This window comes from Meriones unguiculatus, chromosome X, assembly GCF_030254825.1.
Source record: "Meriones unguiculatus strain TT.TT164.6M chromosome X, Bangor_MerUng_6.1, whole genome shotgun sequence".
NCBI classification, from domain to species: domain Eukaryota; kingdom Metazoa; phylum Chordata; class Mammalia; order Rodentia; family Muridae; genus Meriones; species Meriones unguiculatus.
Genome location: NC_083369.1, coordinates 128,506,627 through 128,529,869, shown reverse-complemented (window position 1 = coordinate 128,529,869; position 23,243 = coordinate 128,506,627). Strand labels below are relative to the sequence as shown.

At 37.6% G+C, this 23,243-nt stretch overlaps 1 protein-coding gene across 1 annotated transcript in view; it reads right to left on the bottom strand.

Moving 5' to 3' along the window:
- Maob (monoamine oxidase B) overlaps positions 1-18,618 on the bottom strand; it is a 143,460-nt gene extending 124,842 nt beyond the window's left edge. Inside the window, exon 1 of the mRNA XM_060375604.1 lies at positions 18,460-18,618. Within this exon, the coding sequence (XP_060231587.1) occupies positions 18,460-18,505 (46 nt within the window). The 5' untranslated portion in view covers positions 18,506-18,618. The remainder of the gene's footprint in view (positions 1-18,459) is intronic.
- Positions 18,619-23,243: the final 4,625 nt, after the last annotated feature.

Below are 23,243 nucleotides of genomic sequence, written 5' to 3'. Positions count from 1 at the left end.
TCATTCTTTAATGGTCTCTGCTTTCAGACTGGCTGAAATAACATGTAGATCAAGAATGCTGCTCAATTATTATCTGTTTAGATTAGGGCCACTGGCAAACAGCTTTAGAGAAAAGTTTGTATGTAGAAGCCTTCTAAAGACTCAACATATGCAAAGAAGGGAGACCTTTTGCTGAGGGAAGGATTCGACTAAGACACATTCACAACAGGAAAATCAGAGAGAAGCTCTGAATTTCAAATATTCCTTCAGGGCCTCCTGGATTGAGACAAGCAGTCTAGGAATTTATACTACCACATTGTTTGTAGGCAATCCTTCAGGAAAGAGCAAAACTCATGCATGAATCCATTTCTTCCATCCAAGGGCAATTTCCAGAGAAATTGTCAATAATGGGCCAGTAGCTGCCAACATTCTCAGCTTTTGCTGTGGAACTTCAACAGAATACTACAGCATCCATTACACTGTTATTTCAAAGTCATAATCATTTCCCCCTGATGGAACTTCCCTAATAGGCCACAGGGGAGGAAGATGAACTCAGTCCTCCTGTGAATAGATGAGTTGGAGTGTTTTGGTAGGTGATTATTCTTCAGAATAGAGGAGAGTGGTTGCAAGAGGGAGGGTAGGAATGGTAGGAAAGGAGGGAGAGCCATATGACTGAGATGTAGATTGGATTAATTAATAAAAATTAATTAATGTATATTAATGTATAGATTTAGATTTTACCCACTTAAAGGTGTTTTCGAGAAGGTAATATTTGAATAGGTTAATAATTTCTTCAGTGAATATTGACAGGTTTTTCTCAAGTGTCTCTGAGGCCCTTGAACTAAAGCTGCCATTCTCATCCCCTCACCAAAATCTATGTAAACATGTCTCTCTCAACACAATATCCTTCAGGACTTCACCTGTGTCTTTGCCTCTTTTGCTTAGTGTACACCTTAACGGTATTACCCATTCTTATCTCCTTACACTAGCCCACTGTTTGGTAAATAGTGCATTCAACAGAAGTTGGTTGAATAAACAAAGTAACTAAAAAAATGAACAAGTGAGCAAACTTGGTTAATTTTGCTCCCCACAGAAAAATAAAAATAAGAAAACACATTTGATGAAATGAGAGCAACTCATTTTAATGCATACCTTTATATGAGCTTATCATTGGTGCTTAACAAGGGCTGTTTGGTTGATACTGAAAAGCATGAAATAAAAGGGCCATTCTCAGTTGGCTGTATCTCACATCTCTCCCAAGTACACTAAAATATATTGTAGGATTTGAATGCAAACTGAAGAAGAAATTAAAATGTAGACCTTGAAACAGCTGTTTGATCAGCTGTTACAATAGTGTTTGGATGAAGCTTCATTCCCATCTTATCTAGACTGTTAAAAATAATTAGTTACAGAAATGGTTGGTTATAAGGTTATTTTTATTACTCTATCAAAATATATCAGTTGGTTAATGATTACAAACTTCTAGAAGAACAGAATAAATAGTATCCAATATTTTAAACAGCCATAAAATATATAATCCTAGTTAAACACTGAAAATATAAGGTGTTGACTGCATATTTAAAGACAAAAAAATCATTGAAATTTGAAAAATAAAGAACCTGTTTACAAATTCCATTATCAACAACTTAAAGACATTATAATTACAAACTGATGAAGAATCACACTTTTGTGTGTGTGTGTGTGTGTGTGTGTGCGATACCAAGGATGGGGTGAAAGGTGGTTTCCTTTTGAATTGACTAACAATCTCATTACTAAAGTTCCACATTAAGTAAATTGGTGAAATTTGCTTGGGTTGACAGTTTTGAAAAACTAAATAATCTGTAAAACTTGTATTTGTAGCAGCTTTATTTGTAATAGCCAGAAGCTCGAAACAGCCCAGATGCCCCTCAACTGAAGAATGGATGCAGAAATTGTGGTACATCTACACAATGGAGTATTACTCTGCAATGAAAATAAGGAAATCATGAAATTTGAAGGTAAATGGTGAGACCTGGAAAGGATCATCTTGAGTGAGCTGTCCCAGAAGCAGAAAGACACACATGGTATCTACTCACTCATATAGACATATAAGAGAAGATAATCCTACTAAAATCTGTACATCTAAAGAAACTAATCAAGACAGAGGACCCTGACTAAAACACTCAATTCCCATCCCAAAAGGCAAAGAGGAAGAACATCACAAGAAGAAGAAAACAGGAAACAACCTAGGAACCTGCCACAGAGGGCCCCTGAAAGGCTCTGCCCTGTAGACTATCAAAGCAGACGCTGAGACTTATGGCCAACTGTTGGGCAGAGTGCATGGAATCTTATGTAAGAAGTGGGAAATAGTAAGATCTGGAGAGGACAGGAACCCCACAAGGAGAGCAACAGAACCAGAAATTTTGAACACAGGGGTCTTCCCAGAGACTCATACTCCAACCAAGTACCATGCATGGAGATAACCTAGAACCCCTGAACAGATGTAGCCCATGGCAGTTTAGTGTCCAAGTGGGTTCCATAGTAATGGGAAGAGGGACTGCCTCTGACATACACTGATTGGCCTGCTCTTTGATCATCTCCTCCTGGGGGGGAAGCAGCTTTACCAGGCCACAGAAGATAACAATGCAGCCACTCCTGATGTGATCTGATAGACTAAGATGAGAAGGAAGGAGAAGAGGACCTCCCCTATCAGTTTACTTGGGGAGGGGCATGCTTAAAGAAAGGGGAGGGAGGATGAGACCGGGAGGGGAGGAAGGAGGGAGGGGCTTATGGGGGGATATAAAGTGAATAAAGTGTAATTAATAAAATAAAATTAAATTAAAAAAAGAATTTGAAAAAAAACACAACAATGTTCAATAAAAGATACATTAAAAATGATGTAGTACAATAATATGGATTTATAATATAAAATTATCAAGCTCTTATGGGTGCCCAGAATTTAGGTTTGGGAGGGCAAAAAACCCTCAAAATTGAGACCATCTTGGACTACATACTGAGCTCAAATCCAGGTTAGGCTAAGTGAGTTCCAGGTAACTCTGGGCTATATAGTAAGATCTTGTATCAACAAAACCAAACAAATATAAGAAAGATATTATATGAAGGAAGAATATGTAAGCTATATTTAAACCAGTGTAAATGACCTATGTAATCCTCTCTTTGTGGGGGACATAGAGAAGAGAATAAGACAAGTCTGCAGGAGCACTGAGGCTGGCAGGAGGATTTAAAGCGAAATAGGGTCCCAACACTGAGAGTGAAAAGTAGACAGGAACTCCCTCCCATCCATAACCAGAAACTAAGCTGTCTCTAATTGACAACTTCAATTAGGAAAATGTTTTCAAAGAAAAAAATTAGTTTTCTACAACAAACTATCACTGGGTATGTTAACCACACTTAAAAGCATAAGCTGCAATGCCCACAAGTAGATGGCTAAATGGTACTTTTGGAGATGTGTGTGTGTGTGTGTGTGTGTGTGTGTGTGTGTGTGTGTTGTTTGGGTATTTAAAAAAATCTTACTGATCTTTTGCTTGTATATTATGGTTTCCACTTTTATGTTTTCATGGGTTGTGTGTGTATGTGTGTGAGTGTCTATGTGTGGTTTCTTGTGCTTTTTGCTGTATTTATTTGTTTCATTTTGTTTGTGCTGTGACAATTTGTTTTTATATTTGCATGTTTTTTTTTCTCTAGAGAGAGAAAGAAGGCATGAAGTTTGATGGCTGGGTAAATAAGGATGACGTGGAAATAAAGGGAGAAGAAGAAACTATAATCAGGATGTTTTTTTTTTGTATGAACTTTCAATAAACATAAATAAATAATAAAATATACAAAGCATTCATAACGTGTTTTTAACTTTAAAAACTGATAGCAATGAGTATATAATATACAGTTTCTAAGAACATACAGAGTGAAATAGTAAGAGTAGGTAGTTTCATGAGGTTCAATTATATATGATTTTCATTTCCTTCATGTCATTTTCTGTAAATTTATACATTTTCTTCAGCAAAAATATATTATTTCTAGTTTCTGTTATAAAACATTTCCAGCAATCAAACATGTTTGTGAAAAAATAATCACAAAGATGGAATGACTGCAAATTTCATTTATCTAAGTGATAGTGCTTCTTCTAAAATTCTGAGGGTATTTGGGTTATAATTAAATTGACAACTGATATTTGATTTCATCTTCTTGTGAGATGACAAAGAATATTTTCAACACTTTGTTGCTTTAATGAAGAAAGCTAGAAATAACCCCTAAAAGTGTGATAAAAGATTTTAAAAAGAACGCAAACATTCTGAAAGGGGATTTCCTTAGGGGTAAGGAAATAGAAGCTGTCATCAAAAGTATCCCATCTAAATAAATAAATAAATAAATAAACAAATAAACAAACAAATAAATAAATAAAAGCAAGCCAGGGCAAGATAGTTTCAGCGCAGAATTCTACCGGTCCTTCAGAGAAGAGCCAACACCAATAAACTTCAAACTGTTCCACAAAATAGAAACAGAGGGTACAGTACCAAAATCATTCTATGAAGCCATAATTACCTTAGTACCAAAACCTCACAAAGACCCAACAAAGAAAGAGAATTTAAGGACAGTCTCCCTTATGAAAATCGATGAAAAAATGCTCAATAAAATACTTGCAAACCGAATACAAGAACATATCAAATTTATCATCCACTATAACCAAGTAGGCTTCACCCCAGGTTTGCAGGAGTGATTCAATGTATGGAAATCCATCAATGTGATAAACCATATAAACAAACTGAAAGAAAAAAAAACATCATAATCTCCTTAGATGCTGAAAAAGCATTTGATAAAATCCAACACCCATCCATGTTTAAAGTCTTGGAGAGATCAGGGATACAAGGAACATATCTAAACATAGTAAAGGTAATATACAGCAAGCTTATAGCCAACATCAAACTAAATGGAGAGAAACTTACATCATTCCCATTGAAATCAGGGACAAGACAAGGCTGCCCACTTTCTGCATATCTCTTCACTATAGTACGAGAAATCCTAGCTAGAGAAATAAAACAACTAGTGGAGATCAATGGGATACAGGTCAGAAAAGAAGAAATCAATGTATCACTATTTGCAGATGCTATGAGAGCATACATGAGTGACCCAAAAAATTCAACCAGAGAACTTCTTCAGCTGATAAACACCCTCAGCAAAGTGGCTGGATACAAAATTAAAAACAACAACAAAAATATCATTAGCCCTCCAATATACAAAAGACAAAAGGGCGGAGAAAGAAATTAGAGAAACTGCACCCTTCACAATAGCCACTAATAAAATAAAGTACCTTGGTGTGACTCTAACCAATCAAGTAAAAAACCTGTTTGAAAAAAGCTTCAAGTCTCTGAAGAAAGAAATTGAAGAAGATATAAGAAGATGGAAAGATCTCCCATGCATAGATGGTAGGATTAACATAGTGAAAATGGCCATCCTGCCATAAGCAATCTACAGATTCAATGCAATTCCCATCAAAATACCATAATAGCCAGAAGCTGGAAACAACGTAGATAGCCCTCAAAGGAAAAAATTAATACAGAAATTATGGTACAATTATACAATGAAATACTACTCAGCAATTAAAAACAAGGAAATCATGAAATTTGCAAGCAATCAGTGGAAACTGCAAAACATCATCCTGAGTGAGCTGTTCCAGAAGCAAAAAGACACACAGGGTATATACTCACTCATAAGTGGATATTAGACATATAATATAGGATAAACATACTAAAATCTGTACACTTAAAGAAACTAATCAATAAGGAGAGTAAGTTGATCAATCTTCACTCAGAAAGGTAAAGAGGATGGACATCAGAAGAGGGAAAAAACAGAAAACAGGACTGGAGACCTTCACATAGGGCCTCTGAAAGTCTCTACCCTGCAGGGTATCAAAGTAGATGCTGAGACTTATAGCCAAACTTCGGTCAGAGGGCAGGGAATCTTATGAAAGAAGTAGAACTTGTAAGACCAAGAAAGGAAAAAAGCTCCAAAATGAGAGCAATAGAACAAAAATATCTGAGCACAGGGGTCTTTTCAGAGACTGATTCCCCAACAAAGAACCATAGGTGGAGATAAACTAGAACCCCTGCACAGATGTAGCCCATGGCAGTTCAGTGTTCAAGTGGGTTCCATAGTAATGGTAACAGGGACTGTCTCTGACATGAACTGATTTGATTGTTCTGCTCTTTGATCACTTTCCTCAGGGGGGGGGTGCAGCCTTACTAGGCCACAGAGGAAGACAATGCAGCTAATCCTGCTGAAACCTGATAGACTGGGATCAGAAGAAACTGGAGTAGGACCTCCCTTAATCAGTGGACTGGGAGAGGGATATAGGTGAAGAAGAAAGAGGGAGGGTGGGATTGGGACCGGAGGTGGGAGAAAACTACAGTTGGGAAACAGAATTAATAAACAGTAATTGATGAAAAATGTAAAGAAAAGAAGAGAAAAAAAACCTGAAAAGCGGGGTATGGAGCTAAACAGAGAATTCTGAATAGAGGAATATCAAATGGCAGAAAAACACTTAAAAATACTCAACATTCTTAGTCATCAGGGAAATGCCAATGAAAACAACCTTGAGATTTCACCTTACACCCATCAGAATGGTAAGGTAAAATCTCAAGTGACACCACATACTGGAAAGGATGTAGAATGGGGCACCCTCCTCCATTGCAGGTGGGAATGTAAACTTGCACAACCACATTGTAAATCAATGTGGTGCTTGCTCAGAAAATTAGGAATAATGCTACTACCTCAAGGGCTAGCTATACCTCTCCAAGGCATATATCGAAAGATGTTTAAGTATATAACAAGGACATTTTCTCAACTATGTTTTTAGTAGACTTATTTGTAATAGCCAGAAGCTGGAAAAAACAAAGATGCCCCTCACTTGAGGAATGGATACAGAAATTGTGACACATTTACACAATGGAATACTACTCAGCAATAAAAAAACAAGGAAATCATGAAATTTGCAGGCAAAAGGTGGAAACTGAAAAAGATCATCCTGAGTGAGCTGTCCCAGAAGCAGAAAGACACACAGGGTATATACTCACTCATAAGTAGATATTAGACATATAATATAGGATAAACATGCTAAAATCTGTACACCCAAAGAAACTTATCAAGAAGGAAGACTCTGGGTAAGATGTTCAATCCTTACTGGGAAAGGCAAAGAGGATGGACATCAGAAGAGGGAGAAAACAAAGGAACAGGACAGGAGCCCTTCACAGAGGGCCTCTGAATGTGTCTACCCTGCAAGGCATTAAAGCAGATGCTGAGACTCATAGACAAACTTTGGGCAGTTGCAGGGTATTTTATGAAAGAAGTGGGAATTTGTAGGAACTGGAAAGGACAAAAGCTCCACAGTGAGAGCAAAAGAACCAAAAAGTCTGGACACAGAGGTCTTTTCTGAGACTGATACCCCAACCAAGGAATGTCAGGGTGGGGGGGTGGTGTGTGTCCTACCAGGCCACAGAGGAAGAAGTTGTAGCCATTCCTGATGAGATCTGATAGACTGGGATCAGAAGAAAAGGGACCTACCCTGTCTGTGGACTGGGTGAGGGATATGGGTGAAGAAAATGAAGGGAGGGAAGGTAGGATTGGAAAGGGAGTTGTGAAGGAGCTACAGTTGGGATACACAGTGAATAAAATGTAATTGATAAAAAGGAGAAAAAAAGGAAGAAAAAAGTGAAAAAAAAACTAAAATGAGGTATGTAGCTAAACATATAATTCTCAATTGAGAAATATAGAATGGCCGAGAAACGCTTAAAGAAATGTTCAGCATCCTTAGTCATCAGGGAAATGCCAATGAAAACAACCCTGAGATTTCACTTTACACCCATAAGAAGGGCTAAGGTAAAAAACTCATGTGACTACACAATCTGGAGAGGATGTGGAGAAAGGATAACTCTCCTCCACTTCTGGTGTGAATGTAAACTTGCACAACCACTTTGTAAATCAATGTGGTTCTTGCTCAGACAATTAGGAATAATGCTACTACCTCAAGGACCAGCTACACCTTTCCTAGGCCTATATCCAAAAGATGGTCAAATACACAATAAGGACATTTGCTCAACTATGTTTGTAGCAGCTTTATTGTAATAGCCCGAAACTGGAAACAAACCAGATGCCCTTCTGTTTAGAAATGGATACAGAAATTGTGGCACATTCACACAATGGAATACTAATCAGCAATTAAAAACAAGGAAATCATGAAATTTTCAGACAATAGGTGGAAACTGCAAAAGATCATCTTGAGTGAGCTGTTCAAGAAGCAGAAAGACACACAGAGTATATACTCACTCATAAGTGGATATTAGACATATAATATATAATAAACATGTTCTAATATGTACACCTAAAGAAACTTATTAAAAAAGGAGGACTCTGGATAAGATGCTTAATCCTCACTCAGAAAGGCAAAGAAGATGGACATCAGAAGAGGAAGAAAACAGAACAGGACAGGAGCCCTTCACAGTGGGCCTCTGTAAGTCTCAGCATCTGCTTTGATACCGTGCAAGATAGAGACTTTCAAATTTGGGCAAAGTGCAGGGAACTCATGAATCAAGTGGGAAATATAACACCTGGAAGTGACAAGAATTCCACAAGGAGAGCAATAGAACCAAAAACCTGGTCACAGAGGTCTTTTTTTGGGGGACTGATACTCCAACCAAGGACCATTTGTGGAGATAAACTAGAACCCCTGCACAATTGTAGCCCATGACAGTTCAGTGTCCAAGTGGGTTCCATAGTAATGGGAACAGGGACTGTCTCTGACATGAACTGATTCTCCCTCTCTTTTATCACCTCCTTCCAACCCCCAGGGAGTGTGGTGAAGCCTAACCAGGCCACTGAGGAAGACAATGCTGCCAGTCCTGATGAGAACTGATAGACTGGGTCATTAGGAAGGGGGTAGGAACACCTCCTTTATCAGTGAACTAGGGAAGGGGTATGGGTGGAGTAGAAGGAGGGTGGGTAGGGTTTCGAGGTGATTAGGGAGGGAGCTACAGTTGGGATATAAAGTTAATAAAATGTAATTAATAAAATTAAAAATGTAAAAAGAAAAAAATGCAACCTGAGTTTGAAACACAAGTGAAACCCTAAGAGAAAACAAAACAAAACAAGAGCATCTCACATTTAAACTCTGAGGCCATGACTTTACATTCAATATGTAAGAATGGTTAGAAATGTTGGATAGATTCATTATAAGGAGTGAGGATATTTGGGACTAGGAGCAATAAATCTAAGACCTGTCAGGACACCTTCACCATTGTGCAATTTTGGAAAATGCTGTTAATGAGCAAGCCAGAGCGAAGTCATGATCTGAGAAATAATTGACACAAGACCACAGGCTTATACATTACATGCAGGTCAGATGCCATTTAATGCTACAAATGTCAAGGTGATTAATATTTGAAAAGTTGTACCCATTTAACATGTGAAGAAAAACTCCATAAAGTTTTTCTGTGACCTACTCACACATATCAGCCATGGCACTACTACCCACCCATTTCTCTCTCTCTCTCAGACACACCACACTACTCCTAAAAAAATAAAAGTGAAAATATAAACAAAAATTTATAAAAATAATAAAATATTTTATAAAAATGCATTTATAGAAAGAAATAAAATCTGTTGTTCTTGGGCTGGTGATGTACCTTAGCAAGTGTTTAGTAAGCATAAGGACTTAGGCTCCATTCCTAAAACAGCACAAAATGAAAAAAGTGAGGAAAGGGTCTTCTGATTTAATAGGTAAAATCTCAGTATGCTTTCATAATCAGAAATCAATTATTCTTCTAAAGCTGGTCTTATGAAACACCTTAAATAAAAGGAAGTTTATCACCTGGATGTTCAAAATCAAGAAAGAATTTTATCCTTTTAAACTTAATCTTCTTGTAGCATAAGTCAGTTCTATGTAGATAACTTAGCAAGAAGCCCAAAGAGCTCTTGAAAAACAGAAATTCTGGGCTGCAGAGGTGACTCATTAGTTAAGAGAATTTATTAGTCTTGCAGAGGTTTGAGGCCCAATTTCTAGCACCCACATGGCAGTTCACAACTATCTGTAACTCCAGTTGTAGGGAATCCATAACCATCTGGTCTGCATGGACGTCAGGAAGTTTATGAAGTTCGATGCACATGTATACATGTAAGTAAGTAAATATATGTGCATTAAATAAAATTAAACAAATCTTTTAAAAAATGGGAATGCCATATATATAAGCAATACAAATCTCCAAAACATTCTCTTGAGGGACAAAACAGCTAGTTCTTTGGGTTCATAGTGCCTCTAAGTAGAGATATTTAGACATATATTTTGGACCCAGGAAGGTATTTAATCTTTCATTATATCAGAGTCTCTTCAGTGAAGTATTACTTGGTGACTTGCAAAAACAGCAAAGTCAATATTTACTGATGAACCGGCTCCCACTTACAAAGAAAAATCCGGAAACTAAGCAGGTTCTGCCTTATCCAAGTTGCATATTTAGAAGAACAATTGGGATTTGAAGTCAAGACTTGGGCTCCTCTAACCTTTGGGCTTTATATCTAGGTTAGCCATCTTCCTTTAGGAAGTACATGGTTAGCTCCATTCTTTAACAGATTTTCAACTACAGAACTTACCTTCTCTTAGTTCAGAATCTAGGAAGACCCATAATCCTCATCAAGGAATTCTATCGGTTTAATTCAATATATGGAGGACTAGAGATAGGAAAATAGTAACATGTCCCTGATATTGACCAGTTTGTGATCAGATGAAGATTCATAAATACTTAATCAGATAATTTGTCTTTTGAGGCATGGTCTCATGTATCCCAGAATGACCTGAAATTCATCGTGTAATTGTGACCTTCCAATCCTTATGTTTCCATGTCCTGAGCACTGAGAATACATGGCATGGATCACCATGGTTGGTTTGTGCAGTACTGCATATGAATCTGAGGACATTGTGTATGCTAGATTAGCATTCTACCAACTGAGCTACAGTCCCAGCCCTAAACAAGATAATTTAAATAAAATAAAGTAGATGAGATGCAGTAATGAAGACAGATTTGGGACACTACCAAGATTATAAATATCATGTCTATCAAACCTAAAGCTTAAAATGAAGTTATCAGTGGTTCTTGCTATATAATGAAGTCTTTTCTATGCAACCATACACATTCCATTTGACCTGGATTCTAGTTAACACCTACAGTTACATTTTTATCTTGTCACCTGTAATGATTTAATGTCACTAATTTATATACTTTTAAACTGAAGTCATTCTAATTTAAGGTACATCAATAGCTATATATGTGCATTCAAATAGCAATAGGAATACACATATGAATTTACTAAATTGGGGTGATAATATGCCATTTCTGTTATCGATATCTGGAGAAAATACTATCAAGAATGAAATGTAGTTATATGGACTTTACTATGTCAATGCTACTGAAGGCCAACATCTTGAAGAAATCATCTAGAAACTAAAGTATCTCTCCAAGTTCATCAAATAAACAGAGCCACTTGTATGTTTCATTTTGTCAAAATATTATTAGATTATTTGATTATTTGAGTTCCACCACTACAATTAATTATATATTTTACAAAGTACTCGCAATACATATTTTTAAGAAAAAAAAATGCTAACCAGTCTTATTTTGTTATGTGGGTGTGTTGAGGGTGGGGGTGTGTGAAGTTAGCAGGTACTACTTCTTAAATATATATGTGTGTGATATATGTCAATTAACTTTAAAAAAAAAACAAAGATTTATCTGTTTGATGTCAGATAATTTGGGTACAGGTGGGTCTCACTAATGGAAGCTATTTTATAATCCATTTATATGTTTTGTGAAAAGAGGATTTAGAAATCTTCTCCCCTAAAAAGCAGTGATAAGAAAATGGGTAGAGAAATTACCTTTTTTGATTAGAACATATTATCTAGATTTATTGAAATATTATACTGTGCTCTATAAACATGTTCAATTTTCATACGTGAATGAAAAATTTTAATTAAGGAATAAAATATTAACTACCTTGATTTAATCATTATAAGCTGCTTAAATGCAAAAGATTATCATGTAGCACACCACATATTTCTAAGATTAAAATTGCAATCAAAAGTAAAAATACATATATAAAAGAAAAAAGTTTGAAACATCACTATTTGTATTACATATAATGTTGATTATTTTTACAGTACAAAAAATGATGAGGGCTCTATCCTGTAATACTTACATGTTGAAAGTGCTTCTAAAATATATTTTCACTTAAATAGAATATCACATTCTACCTTCCTTTCTTTCCTCCAGCTCCTTCTAGCTGCCCAACATGTGCCCAACATGGAGTTCAATGGATTTTAGAAAAGGAAGCCTAACATGGTTCTATGTCCCAGAAAGTAAAGCTAAGCAAATCACAAGCCCTTGTTCTAGACCTCTAAAACCTTGGCAAAAAAGGACATAGTGACTCACTGTAGTAACTGGAAAGCAATGTGTTTCGTTGTGACATTTGCATGCAGCATAAAACATATATTGATCACATTCCCCCATCACGTTTTCTTACCTTCCTCCCACATGCCCCTGGTTCCTCTCCTGTCCCGTAATTACAACCTAAGCACTTCTAGTTGCTTTTTACAAATAGTCTTTCACGTGCTTCATTTTTCATGTGGCAATCTTTTTCCTTCCAACTCATTGAGAATTGATTTCCCATTATATGTTCTGAACAATTTCTAACATCATTTTTACCAACCAGTAAGCGTTCTTTTCTAGTGGAAAAAAAAAGGAATGCTGAATCAAGTGACAAATAGGTTGTGCAAAATCCCTTAGGTGAGTGTAGGAAACAGAGTTCCCCTGGAAGTTTATGTGGTAATGACCTACACTTACTGAATATTACCATGGCCTTTCTGTTTGTATTTGGCTGGGAAATACAAATTTTCAAGCACATTATCAAATTACAGTTATTTTCACACATTTTGGTTTAAGGGGAATTTCCCCATTCTTTTCCTTCATGACAGAAGTGGTTTGACCTTTAATCGCAAAGGCAACTCTGCTCACAGTGCACCTGAACTCATGATCCCTTATGACTGTAGAGGACACTCCCTATCCAAGATAGACCCACCAGCAGGCCAGCTCACTCTCCTAACCAGACTGACCACTCACCTACCATTTGTTGAATTTAGAAGGCTGGTTTCCTGCTCATTCCATGGTAGGAAATCACTTATAATCAGACACATTTCTAAAGAGGTACTCCTCAATCGCACTGAAAATTTTTTAAGCATCAAAAAGAAAGTTATATACCCTCAGTGTATTTGTTTATCCTAAAGGGGGTGATAAAAATTTGCTGACAGCTTTAAAACTTATCAGGAAAATATCAGATTGCCCCAAGTTTAATCATTGACAAAGTTTATAAAGCAAAGTGGAATTAGAAACTGTGAAACATAAACCACTGTGTCAATCACCTACTGTGTATAAAACTGTGTACTCTCTACTTGGCCCGGGTCATTTCTTCCATGGCAGTGAGGTTAACTTTATTATGCACATTTGTGGCACCAATTTCTGCTTCAAGTTTCCAGTTGCTATGTTTCTGTTGCAGAGTCTTCTCCGGACTTGCTATTCCAATTGTGCTGACTTTTCCCCAAAAACCTGTCCTCTTGTCTCTTTCAGGTCCTTCTTATGCCAGCACTTTCTCCACATTCACAATCATCTCATGCATACCTTTTATGAATTAAAAATTATTACATGCATGAACTACAGAGGATGGTAAAAACATAAAAGCCTCTCCACAATTAATCTCTGGTAGACTTAAAAAAAAAGTGGGGTGGGGGAATTTCTGACTTCCAGGCCATCCTGGTCTACAGATCAAGTTCCAGGTCTTGAACAACCCCTGCCCCGACGCACAAAGAGCTGGAGATTCTGTTTTTAAAAATAAATTTTGCTGTGTGCCAGACTTTCCTTCTGCCTCAGCCTCTAAAACACTGGAAATATAGGATTGTGTCATCAGGCCAAGGTCCCAATATACCTTTTAGGTTTTGTTTCTGTCAGATCTTTTCCCCATTCATCACACTGGAATTCTTTTTTTTTTTTTAAGAGCTTTTTATTTTTGAAATTACAACATTTCCCCCTTCCCTTTCCTCCCTCCAATTCTTCTCATGCCTCTTCTTGATCTCTTTTCAAAGTCATGCCTTCTTTTTTATATTGTTTTTATGTGCATATGTAACATGCACACTCATACTTATACATTCAAATGCATAAACATATAAATACAATCTAGTCGGTTTGTTTAGTATTACTTGCATTATATGATATCGGGGCTGACCAACTGACATTGAATAACCTATTTGGAGGCTCTTCAATGGGGAAAGCTATTTTCTCACACTCCCATTCCTAGGTTGCTTATAGTTTTTTGTCAAGAGGTGGGACCCAGTGAGATTTACCCTTTCATGTTAGCATGTCTATTAGTAGTGTCCTTGTTCAGGTTTTGCTTAGGCAACCATATTGTTGAGGAATCATGGCTGAAGTTCCCCTGTCGTGTTTCCAGGAGACACAACCTTACAGCAGATTTCTGGGTTCTTCAGCTTTTATCATCTTTCTGCCTTCTCTGAAATGCTTACTGTTTCCTGAATATGCTACTATGTCCTTTCACATGTATGATTACATACAAGTTATTCTTTAGTTTATAAAGCTTCTTTCATCTAGCCTGCTGATAATTTGTTTTCATTCTTTAAGGCAGAGTCCGTTTATCTTATCTGTGAAGTATTCACATATTTTTCTCATATTTTGGTGTTTTCTCCAATCACCTTTCCTAGAATTTTGAGTGTGTGCTACTAAAGCACATGCCATGTGCTCATCTTTAATTCCCTTTTTGTCAATATGTGGGATGGGAGTAAATGTTCATCAAATGAAAGGATAGATCCCTTCTTTCACACACAAGATTGCTCTTGTGTGTATGTGCGTTTGTGTGTGCCACTGTATGCATGATGTGCATCTCTCAATGTGTACCTGTGTATGTATGGTATGTGTATGTCTCTCTGTCTTTTTCTCTTTGTGTGTGTGTGTGTGTGTGTGTGTGTGTGTGTATTTGTAAGCTAGAGGTCAACATTTAAGTTCCATCTGTCTACTTTTTAAGATAGGGTTTCTCACGAACCTTACAAGTATTTTCCTTCATACTCAGCTGTTTTGTTTAGAATTTTATATATTTTTTAAGTTTTAATTTTTTTAAAATTTCTATGGATGGGTACTTGCCTGAATGCATGTATGTCTGCCATGTGCATACTTGAAATTCACAGAGTCCAGAAGGTGTTGGGTCCCTTAGAATTAACACTATAGACTGTTGTAATCTGCCATATAGGTGCTGGGAATTGAACCTAGATCCTCTGCAAAGGCCATCTCTCCAGCCATGTCTACTGTTCTTTTTATTAATAAATATTGTCATTTGACAACTACACACAAGCATGCACACACACACACACACACACACACACACACACACATCATTCTGACCATTCTTTCCCCACCATCCTCTCTTATCTCTCTCTCATCCCTGCCTCATTGATAGCAATCCCTTTAATGAATTTTGGTTTTATTTTGTTTTGTATTTATTTTAACCTGGGCCATGTGTGTGACCAATGGATTTCAACTACCTATTGGATGAAGCCTGGTGAGGTCATCAGATGGCATTTAGCTGAAGGTAATTGTTTCATCTCTCCTTGAATTTATCAATAGCAAATAGTCCATCAGTGGGTTTTAGGGGTCCATAAACCTCTTTTCCATCCATATTTGACTGTTGATGGGCTGATTCTTTTGCTGAGCCAGTGCATGTACCTGCAGCTGCCGTGAGTTCATGATCGCAGCAATTGCTGTGTCTCCTGCAGTAAATAGCAGTCCACAGACCTATTCCCTATCCTCAAGATCTCATATCTTTTTCGGCTGTATTTTACAGGGTTCGGGATTGTATTCAGGTCTTATACTTACACAGCAAATACCTTACTGCCTAAGCTCTCTTCCTAGCTCTGTCTTTTCAAAAACAAATTTTAGTTGACAGATAAAAATGTTATAGAACTAGGGATGTAGTTCTGTGGTAGAACACTTAACTAAAATGTTTGAGGCCTGTATTCCATTCCCAGGACAGCAAGGTACATATTTGTAAGGTACTATGTGATGTTTTGGTATAGGTATGCACTGCATAATACTCAAATGAGAATCAGCATCTCTATCTTCTCAAACATTTATTATTTTGTGGAAAATATTAATAATTCTTCTTAATATACGATGCATTTTTGCTATCTATAGTTACCCTACTATGAAACAGACCACAAGAAATCATCCTTACTTAGATTGTCCTTTAGATATCTCAAATCCCTTTTTAGAGTGATAGATCTTTTGTGGTTGTTTAATACAGGGTCATGTTATAGGAGGCTCTCCTTAAACTTTCAGTCCTCCTTTCCTTCCTCTTTATCCTTCCCATCACTGGGAATCTAAATGTGGGCTGCCATTTGCAGTGGTCTTCCATTTTGACACCTTCAGTGCCATATTTTAGACTTTTCAAAACCAGAGCTCACAAGTTTTCAATTGTCCTTCACTATGATCTTGTAATCTGACTAGGATAAAGTAGTGTTTTCGGCAGATAGCAGATAATAGCAATTGGGTAAGTCTGAGCTTTGAACCCCTAGCTTTCATAAGAACAGTGACATTCCTTGAAAAATTCCAGGCAAAGGGAGGTCTCTTCCTCACCCTTTTGTCTTGATGAGAATTAATGCAGTTTCATGGGTTTTTAAAAACAGTCAAACCTTTATACACCTCTACTGTGTGAGTCTACCATGAATAACTTCAGTGAGTTTGAAGGTTTAGAGACTGGGGATGTAGCTCAGTAACAGTGGCCTTGCTTGGTATGGTAGGGCTTTGGGATCTGCTCCCTGCACTAAAAATACAAGCATATAGTTGAAAGTTTGAAGCATCATGAGAAAAGCCAAAATAGTGGAGGAAAAGAAGAAAACTCAAGAGGGCATGTTGGGAAAGTAAAGGAGGTTAGTTAGTTGACTGGAAAGAGAAGGTTCAGTTTCCCACTAGAGACGGTGTTAGGCAAGTCAGTGTCTGAAGCAGTAATATTTTCTATGGCACCTATATGGAGATTTTTTCTTTTAGTTTTTTTTGAGACAGATTTCTCTGTGTAGCCCTGGCTGTCCTGGAACTTATTCTATAGATCAGGCTAGCCTTGAAATTACAGAGATCCACCTGCCTCTACCTCCCCAGTTGCTGGGATTGGTGCAGATGCTTTTAAGTCCGAGCTTCTCTTGGAGAGAAGATGTTAAAAGTATTGTCACGAAAGCTGAATTTGTGTCCAGCCTTGTCCTTTCAGAATATTGTGCTCATATATCGATGCACCTGCAGTACCAGGCTGCTTGGTTGCTATGGATAATCTCATCACGGTTGGCTACACAGTGTTTTCAGCCCAAGCTCCGGTCCTGAAGGTCAGGAGGGCCTCTTTGAAAACACAGAACGAAGATCAGCACCCAATATCCTAAGCTTGTGCTCTTTCTTGGGTTCACCTTGTCTTGTGCTCATGACAGAAGAAAGGCCAACTCCTGCTCCATATTGTCATTTAAGATTAAGTGAAGGTAAGTCTTTAAACAATTGGCTACAGTTTTTTTTTTTTTATTAATTACACTTTATTCATTTTGTATCCCCCCATTGGCTACAGATTTTAATAGCACCTTCATGACTGTTCCAATAAGAGAATCCTCTTGGAGTCTAGGGATCTCAGTTAAGCTGGCCATGCAGCATTGCTTAGCCTCACTGGCCCTATGCCTTGGGATCTGCCTGGCCTTCCTTAGAAACCCATTCTTCACAGGGGTGCCCCATTCCCTACTTCTGGCTTCTGTGCTTCTTGTCCTTGCTGTGTCTCCAGTTTTCCTATGGATGGGCAGTCTTTGTCTCTATTCTTACTAAATATGGGCTGGACCAAGGAGCCTAGTAGCAGTTAGATCACCCTATAAGACCCAAGGAGAGAATGCCACGATTAGTGGGGCTAAAATGGGCTTTTACCAAGGAGCTATTATTGGCTTTTTTGTCAATCAGGGAACCACGGAATTATGAAAGGTCCTAAGCAAATGATTGGTCAGGATCTAACCCCTTTTCTTGTTCAAGGCCCCTTGCTCAATGCCAAGATAATAACATATTGCTTGCCTTGGTCATTCTGGAAGCAGTTACTGACTTTTGCAGGTCTCCCAACCCCAGCAAGTGCTGCCAGCCTTCCAGTCCCCTTTCCCCTCTGAAAATTCCCAAACCCTCATCTCCCGCTTGTGGCCAGGGACTCACTAACCCAAAAAGAACACAGGTAGACAGTAGCTCAATTCTGACCCAAAGAGACAGCGTCAGATACACTGACAGTCGTTATTCTGGGATCAGCCCCCACCCCTTTGCCTTGCAGGCCTCTCTTAATCTGGCCACTTGTCTGAGAACATAGGAGAGCTCCCGGTGGCTGGCGACTGACCTGAAATGCCGCCCCCCACCACGATCACGTCGCATTTGTTGCTCATGGTGCTTGCCAGGTTCCAGGCGGCCTGCGTCAGCTGCTAGTGTGTCCGGACCTCTGCTGGCGCCAGCGCTGCGCACTACCCCCTCACACTTACGCCCTGGCTGAGCAGCTATATGCTGGCAAGGCGCTTGGACTTTGAGCCCAGCCGAGGCCACCAATGATTTGCATACCGGGTAGTGCTCTCAGCCCTCGCTACCGCCCCCTGCCCTACAAGCCCAGGCGTGAGGAGGACTGACACCCTAGCTGAGAGGATGACCTGGAATCTTAAACTCCTTTTCCCTAGTTTGCCTTCTGCAAAGTATTTTCCAGTCGCCTCGTGATCACTCTGTGCTGTTGAGGAGCTGGAAAATCTTCCGAATAGGGTGTACAATTGAGTCTTTCAAGCACCAGATGCTGTATTAAATGGATTAAGATTCCGGTTCAATTTTCAAAATTTTCAATTTTGCAGAAAGCAGACAAAGTACTAAGTAATATGGGAGAAGATTTGTGTATTAAAATGTCACCTTGGGTGTTTAAGGGATACTTCTAACAGGACCTGTGTTCAATACACAACACCCACAGGCATGTGTAAATCCAATCTCGGGGATCCCATGTCCTCTTCTGGCTTCCAGTGGGCACCAGGTATGCACGTTGTGTTCAAAATCACAGATTTTCAAAATACCCCAGAGCTATGTGTGATTAACATATGCTTACTTGCAGAACTATCATTCCCTACTCATCTCATTTTAATCATCTCCTAAACACAAACACACACACACATATACACCATACCACTGTTTAATTAACTGCAAAATGTTGCTCTAAACATTGTGAATGAGGTGCCTAGCCTAAAAACACTCGATTTTCCTCACTTTACAAGGGATGGGAAAATTTATCTTCAGGAGCTCAGTGGTAGGGATAGAATCTTTCCCTTACCTTCATGAGGCTCACATTTCATCTGGAAAGAGAGTCAAGAAGAGTGATCACTAATGCAATTCTTAGTGTCACTCTAGGACATGTATGGGGGAATGATAACCTAGTCAGATAATCATGGAGGCCTACCATGAGGGAATGGCATTTCTACTGGGGTGAATAAAAGTTATTGAACTAGTGAGAATGATAAACGTGCACAGTAGACTGAACATAAATTCTAAATTGAAAGGCAAGCCTAAAGCTGGAACATTGGAAGAAAGGAATGCAGACTGATGCAGAGCCCACTCTCCCCTCTTTTAGGACTATGTACAAACAGCCTAAAATTAACAACATGGCAGTGACTGATTTAACAATGAATAAATGATAGGAAGCATCATTTGTTTCTGTGTGTACTCCTGTCTTCTGTCCCCAGCTAGATAACAAATCACTGGAGAAGATGTATTGTTATGTCTTATTCATCCATTAAGTAATAATTTATTTATCATCAACTTGATATCAGACAGAGTGTCCATCATTTGACATATGGCATAATAAATTAAAATTGATTCTAATCATAGGAAGACAAAATATAAAAGCAGATAATTACCAGAAAACTAATTTACTTCCCATCTGAGAAGTGCTTGACACCTCCCACAAAGCCATATACAAAGGTGCTGTTTGCCCCTAGCAGGATTTATTTGCCTGTTCAATTTTATGAAATACACGTTTCTTTCATCAAATAAAATGAGCATGTTTTGCTTTCATTTCTTTTTCATTATAAGACTGCCAAAGAGATAAAAAATGTCGTTATTACTTCTTTCTTGCTGGCTAGCTTTTCATTAAGGGATACTTCAGTGAATCTCTTATGCCACAGGAGGTTTCAATAAAGAGGCAGGCTGTGTAGAACACAATGCACCAGATACTATCTAAGTAGTACATTTTGCCCTCTTTTTTGTTTTTTTAATGCTGGAAGCTTGACAGGGGATAGAAAATTCATTTTGAAATTAGATTCTTTAGAGCTTACATGTTTTCCCCCAACAAACATGTTAACCTTTTTTTTTCTTATTCTATGTTTCCATCAGTAATGCATGTCCTTCCTCTATTTCTTTTTTTTTAAATTTTTTATTTAACTTTTATTAATTACACTTTATTCATTTTGTATTCCCCATAAGCCCCTCTCCCCTCCCCTTCCGGTCCCACCTCCCCCCCCCTTCTGCATGCATGCCCCTCCCCAAGTCCACTGATAGGGGAGGTCCTCCTCTCCTTCTTTCTGATCTTAGTCTATCAGTTCTCATCAGAAGTGGCTGCATTGTCAGGGTTCTAGGTTATCTCCATGAATATTGAAGAGTAAAATGGTGAAAGGAACCAGCATAGACAGCTCTTTCTTAAATAATGTTCAGTTGAAAGTGTTGTGAGACCTGTGGTACATGCAAATATTATCTATTCTCATCTTGGATGCTAGTCTGAGTGTTGTTTGGAATCCAAGAGTTATTTATGAGGTGGAATAATGTGTTCATGAAGCCCATAAATTGGAAGAGCTCAAGAATCTAAACCTTTCTCAAAAGTCCATAGGCTGGTTTAAGATGAAAAAGGAAAATTTATCTAGTAAAGACAATAAAAGAGGAGTGAAACATTGGCTTCCAGGTATGACATGGTGGTTGCACACCTGAATGCAAAGTAGCTGTGATTATTTCCACAAAATTTGTACAAAAGCCCACTCTCTGTCTGTGAGAATGTATACATTAAAAATGGTTGACACAGGGAGAGATCTTTTCTTCAGTGGTGTAGCTCCTGAAGGCACATATGTATCTATAAACAACCAAGTGAAACACAGTGAGACACACAGGCACACAGTTATACACAGAGAGAGAGAGAGGGAGAGCAAGAGAGAGTAAGAGAGAGAGAATGAAACAGAAATGAGGCTAACTGAGAGAAAGAAAAGGATTTGCAGAAGTGGGAGAAGGACAAGAAAGGGACCCGGGGAGAGTGAATAGATTGAAATACATTGCATACACACATGAAAATGTCAGAATAAAACCCATTATTTTGTATAAATAATATATGCTAACAAAACATTTAAACATGTATTTTAATGTTTAACATGTTTGAATTCTTATTATCATGCCATTTGGGAAATAAATGGAGAAACCTGAATGCAGACTGACTATCAGCTAATATGAAGAAATAAGTCTATTTTCAAGTAAGTGATATGGCCATAGTGATTATATTAAAAATGCCGGTAGAGATGCATACTGAAGCATTTGATAGAAAAGTGGCACAATATTTAAGATTTCTTTAATATCCTATGGGACAGAATAATGATAGAGGGCGATAAAACAAAATTGGCTAAACAATTTATATCTGTGCATTCAATTAGATTACATTTACTAATATCATGCTATTGATATTACCAAAGCTTTGTAGTACAACCCAATATTGGGAGTGGTCATACATCTAGCTGTTCTTTTATTATTTAGGACTGTTTTAGCTATCCTTGTTTTTGTGTTTCTATATGAAGGTGAGTCTTTTTTTATTGGATCTTTGTGTGGTTTGGCTATCCTGGTAACGATGGCCTCAAATAAGGAACTGATCTATTTTGAGTAGTACTGACAAACTTTTCTTTGAAAGTCCAATAGAGTCCTGTACTCTGAAACTCAGGTATGAAAACACTGAAATCTTGTTTCACTGGTGCTGAGATCCAGGGGTAGTTCTTAGGATTTCAGTTCATCATACTCACTGTATAAATAATGTTCAATACAGGACAAGATAAAAAAAACTACCTGAGGTTAAGTTTTGATTATTTATGCAAATAATTGAAGCTAGAATAAGTTGTTGCTTTATATCTCCACTATACAATACTAATGCCCCATGTACAACTCAGGTTTGGAATGGAAGGGACTGAAAGAGAAACTTTCACCCACATTGTCCTTCTGGGAGCAACAATTTTTTTTGAGTGTAGAATCTGCATTCTCTTCTCTTCTAATATGATACTATATAATATGATAATTAATATGCTGAAAATGCTAGCCCCTAAAATCCTGTTCCTTCCTTCACCTTACAATTGATTTAACTATATAATGTGAGCATGAACTAGAACCATTGCTCACTGCCCCTGCCCTCAAATGGAGAATATTTTCAATTTTCCAGCTACCTCAGAATAAGACCACTTGTGCATGTTTTAGACAGTGGCTGCACATCCGACCTTTTGTCATGAGTCCTTGTAAACAAACATTTAAAATATTTGTTCTGAAAATGGTTATGAAATTTATCAAATAAAAATACAAACTGTCCAGTTAAATTTGAATTACAAAGGAGAAATAACAACCTCAATATGAATGTGTCCCATGCTGTATTAAAACAGATTGTCACTGAACTCAAATACAAATTTAACCTTATGTTCCGTGTTTGGTCTTGTTATTCTAGCCTGAAAAGATATTTTGTCATGGTTTAATAGAAAAAAATTAACACACATAAGTCAAACTGATTATAATAAATAACAGAATATTTTCAGTCACTACATGATAAAATACAGAAAAAGAAGTGTTAAAGTCAGAATTCCCTCAGTAGAGTTGTGGAAATAGTTCAGCATACAGAAATTTTTACTACTTAGCTGAATGACCTCAGATCAATCACCAGAACCCACAGAGTAGAATGAGGAACCAATTTCTACAAACTGTCCTCTGACCTCTATATGCATGCACTCTGCTCCCCACAATAAATACATAAATGTAAGAAATTAATTATTTAATTAAAAATTAACTTGTTATTTTTTTTAAAAAACATAAGAAGTTATTCTATATATAGCAAGATACATATAAGAGCTCTGTCTCTGTGGAGACTTGCCAAGT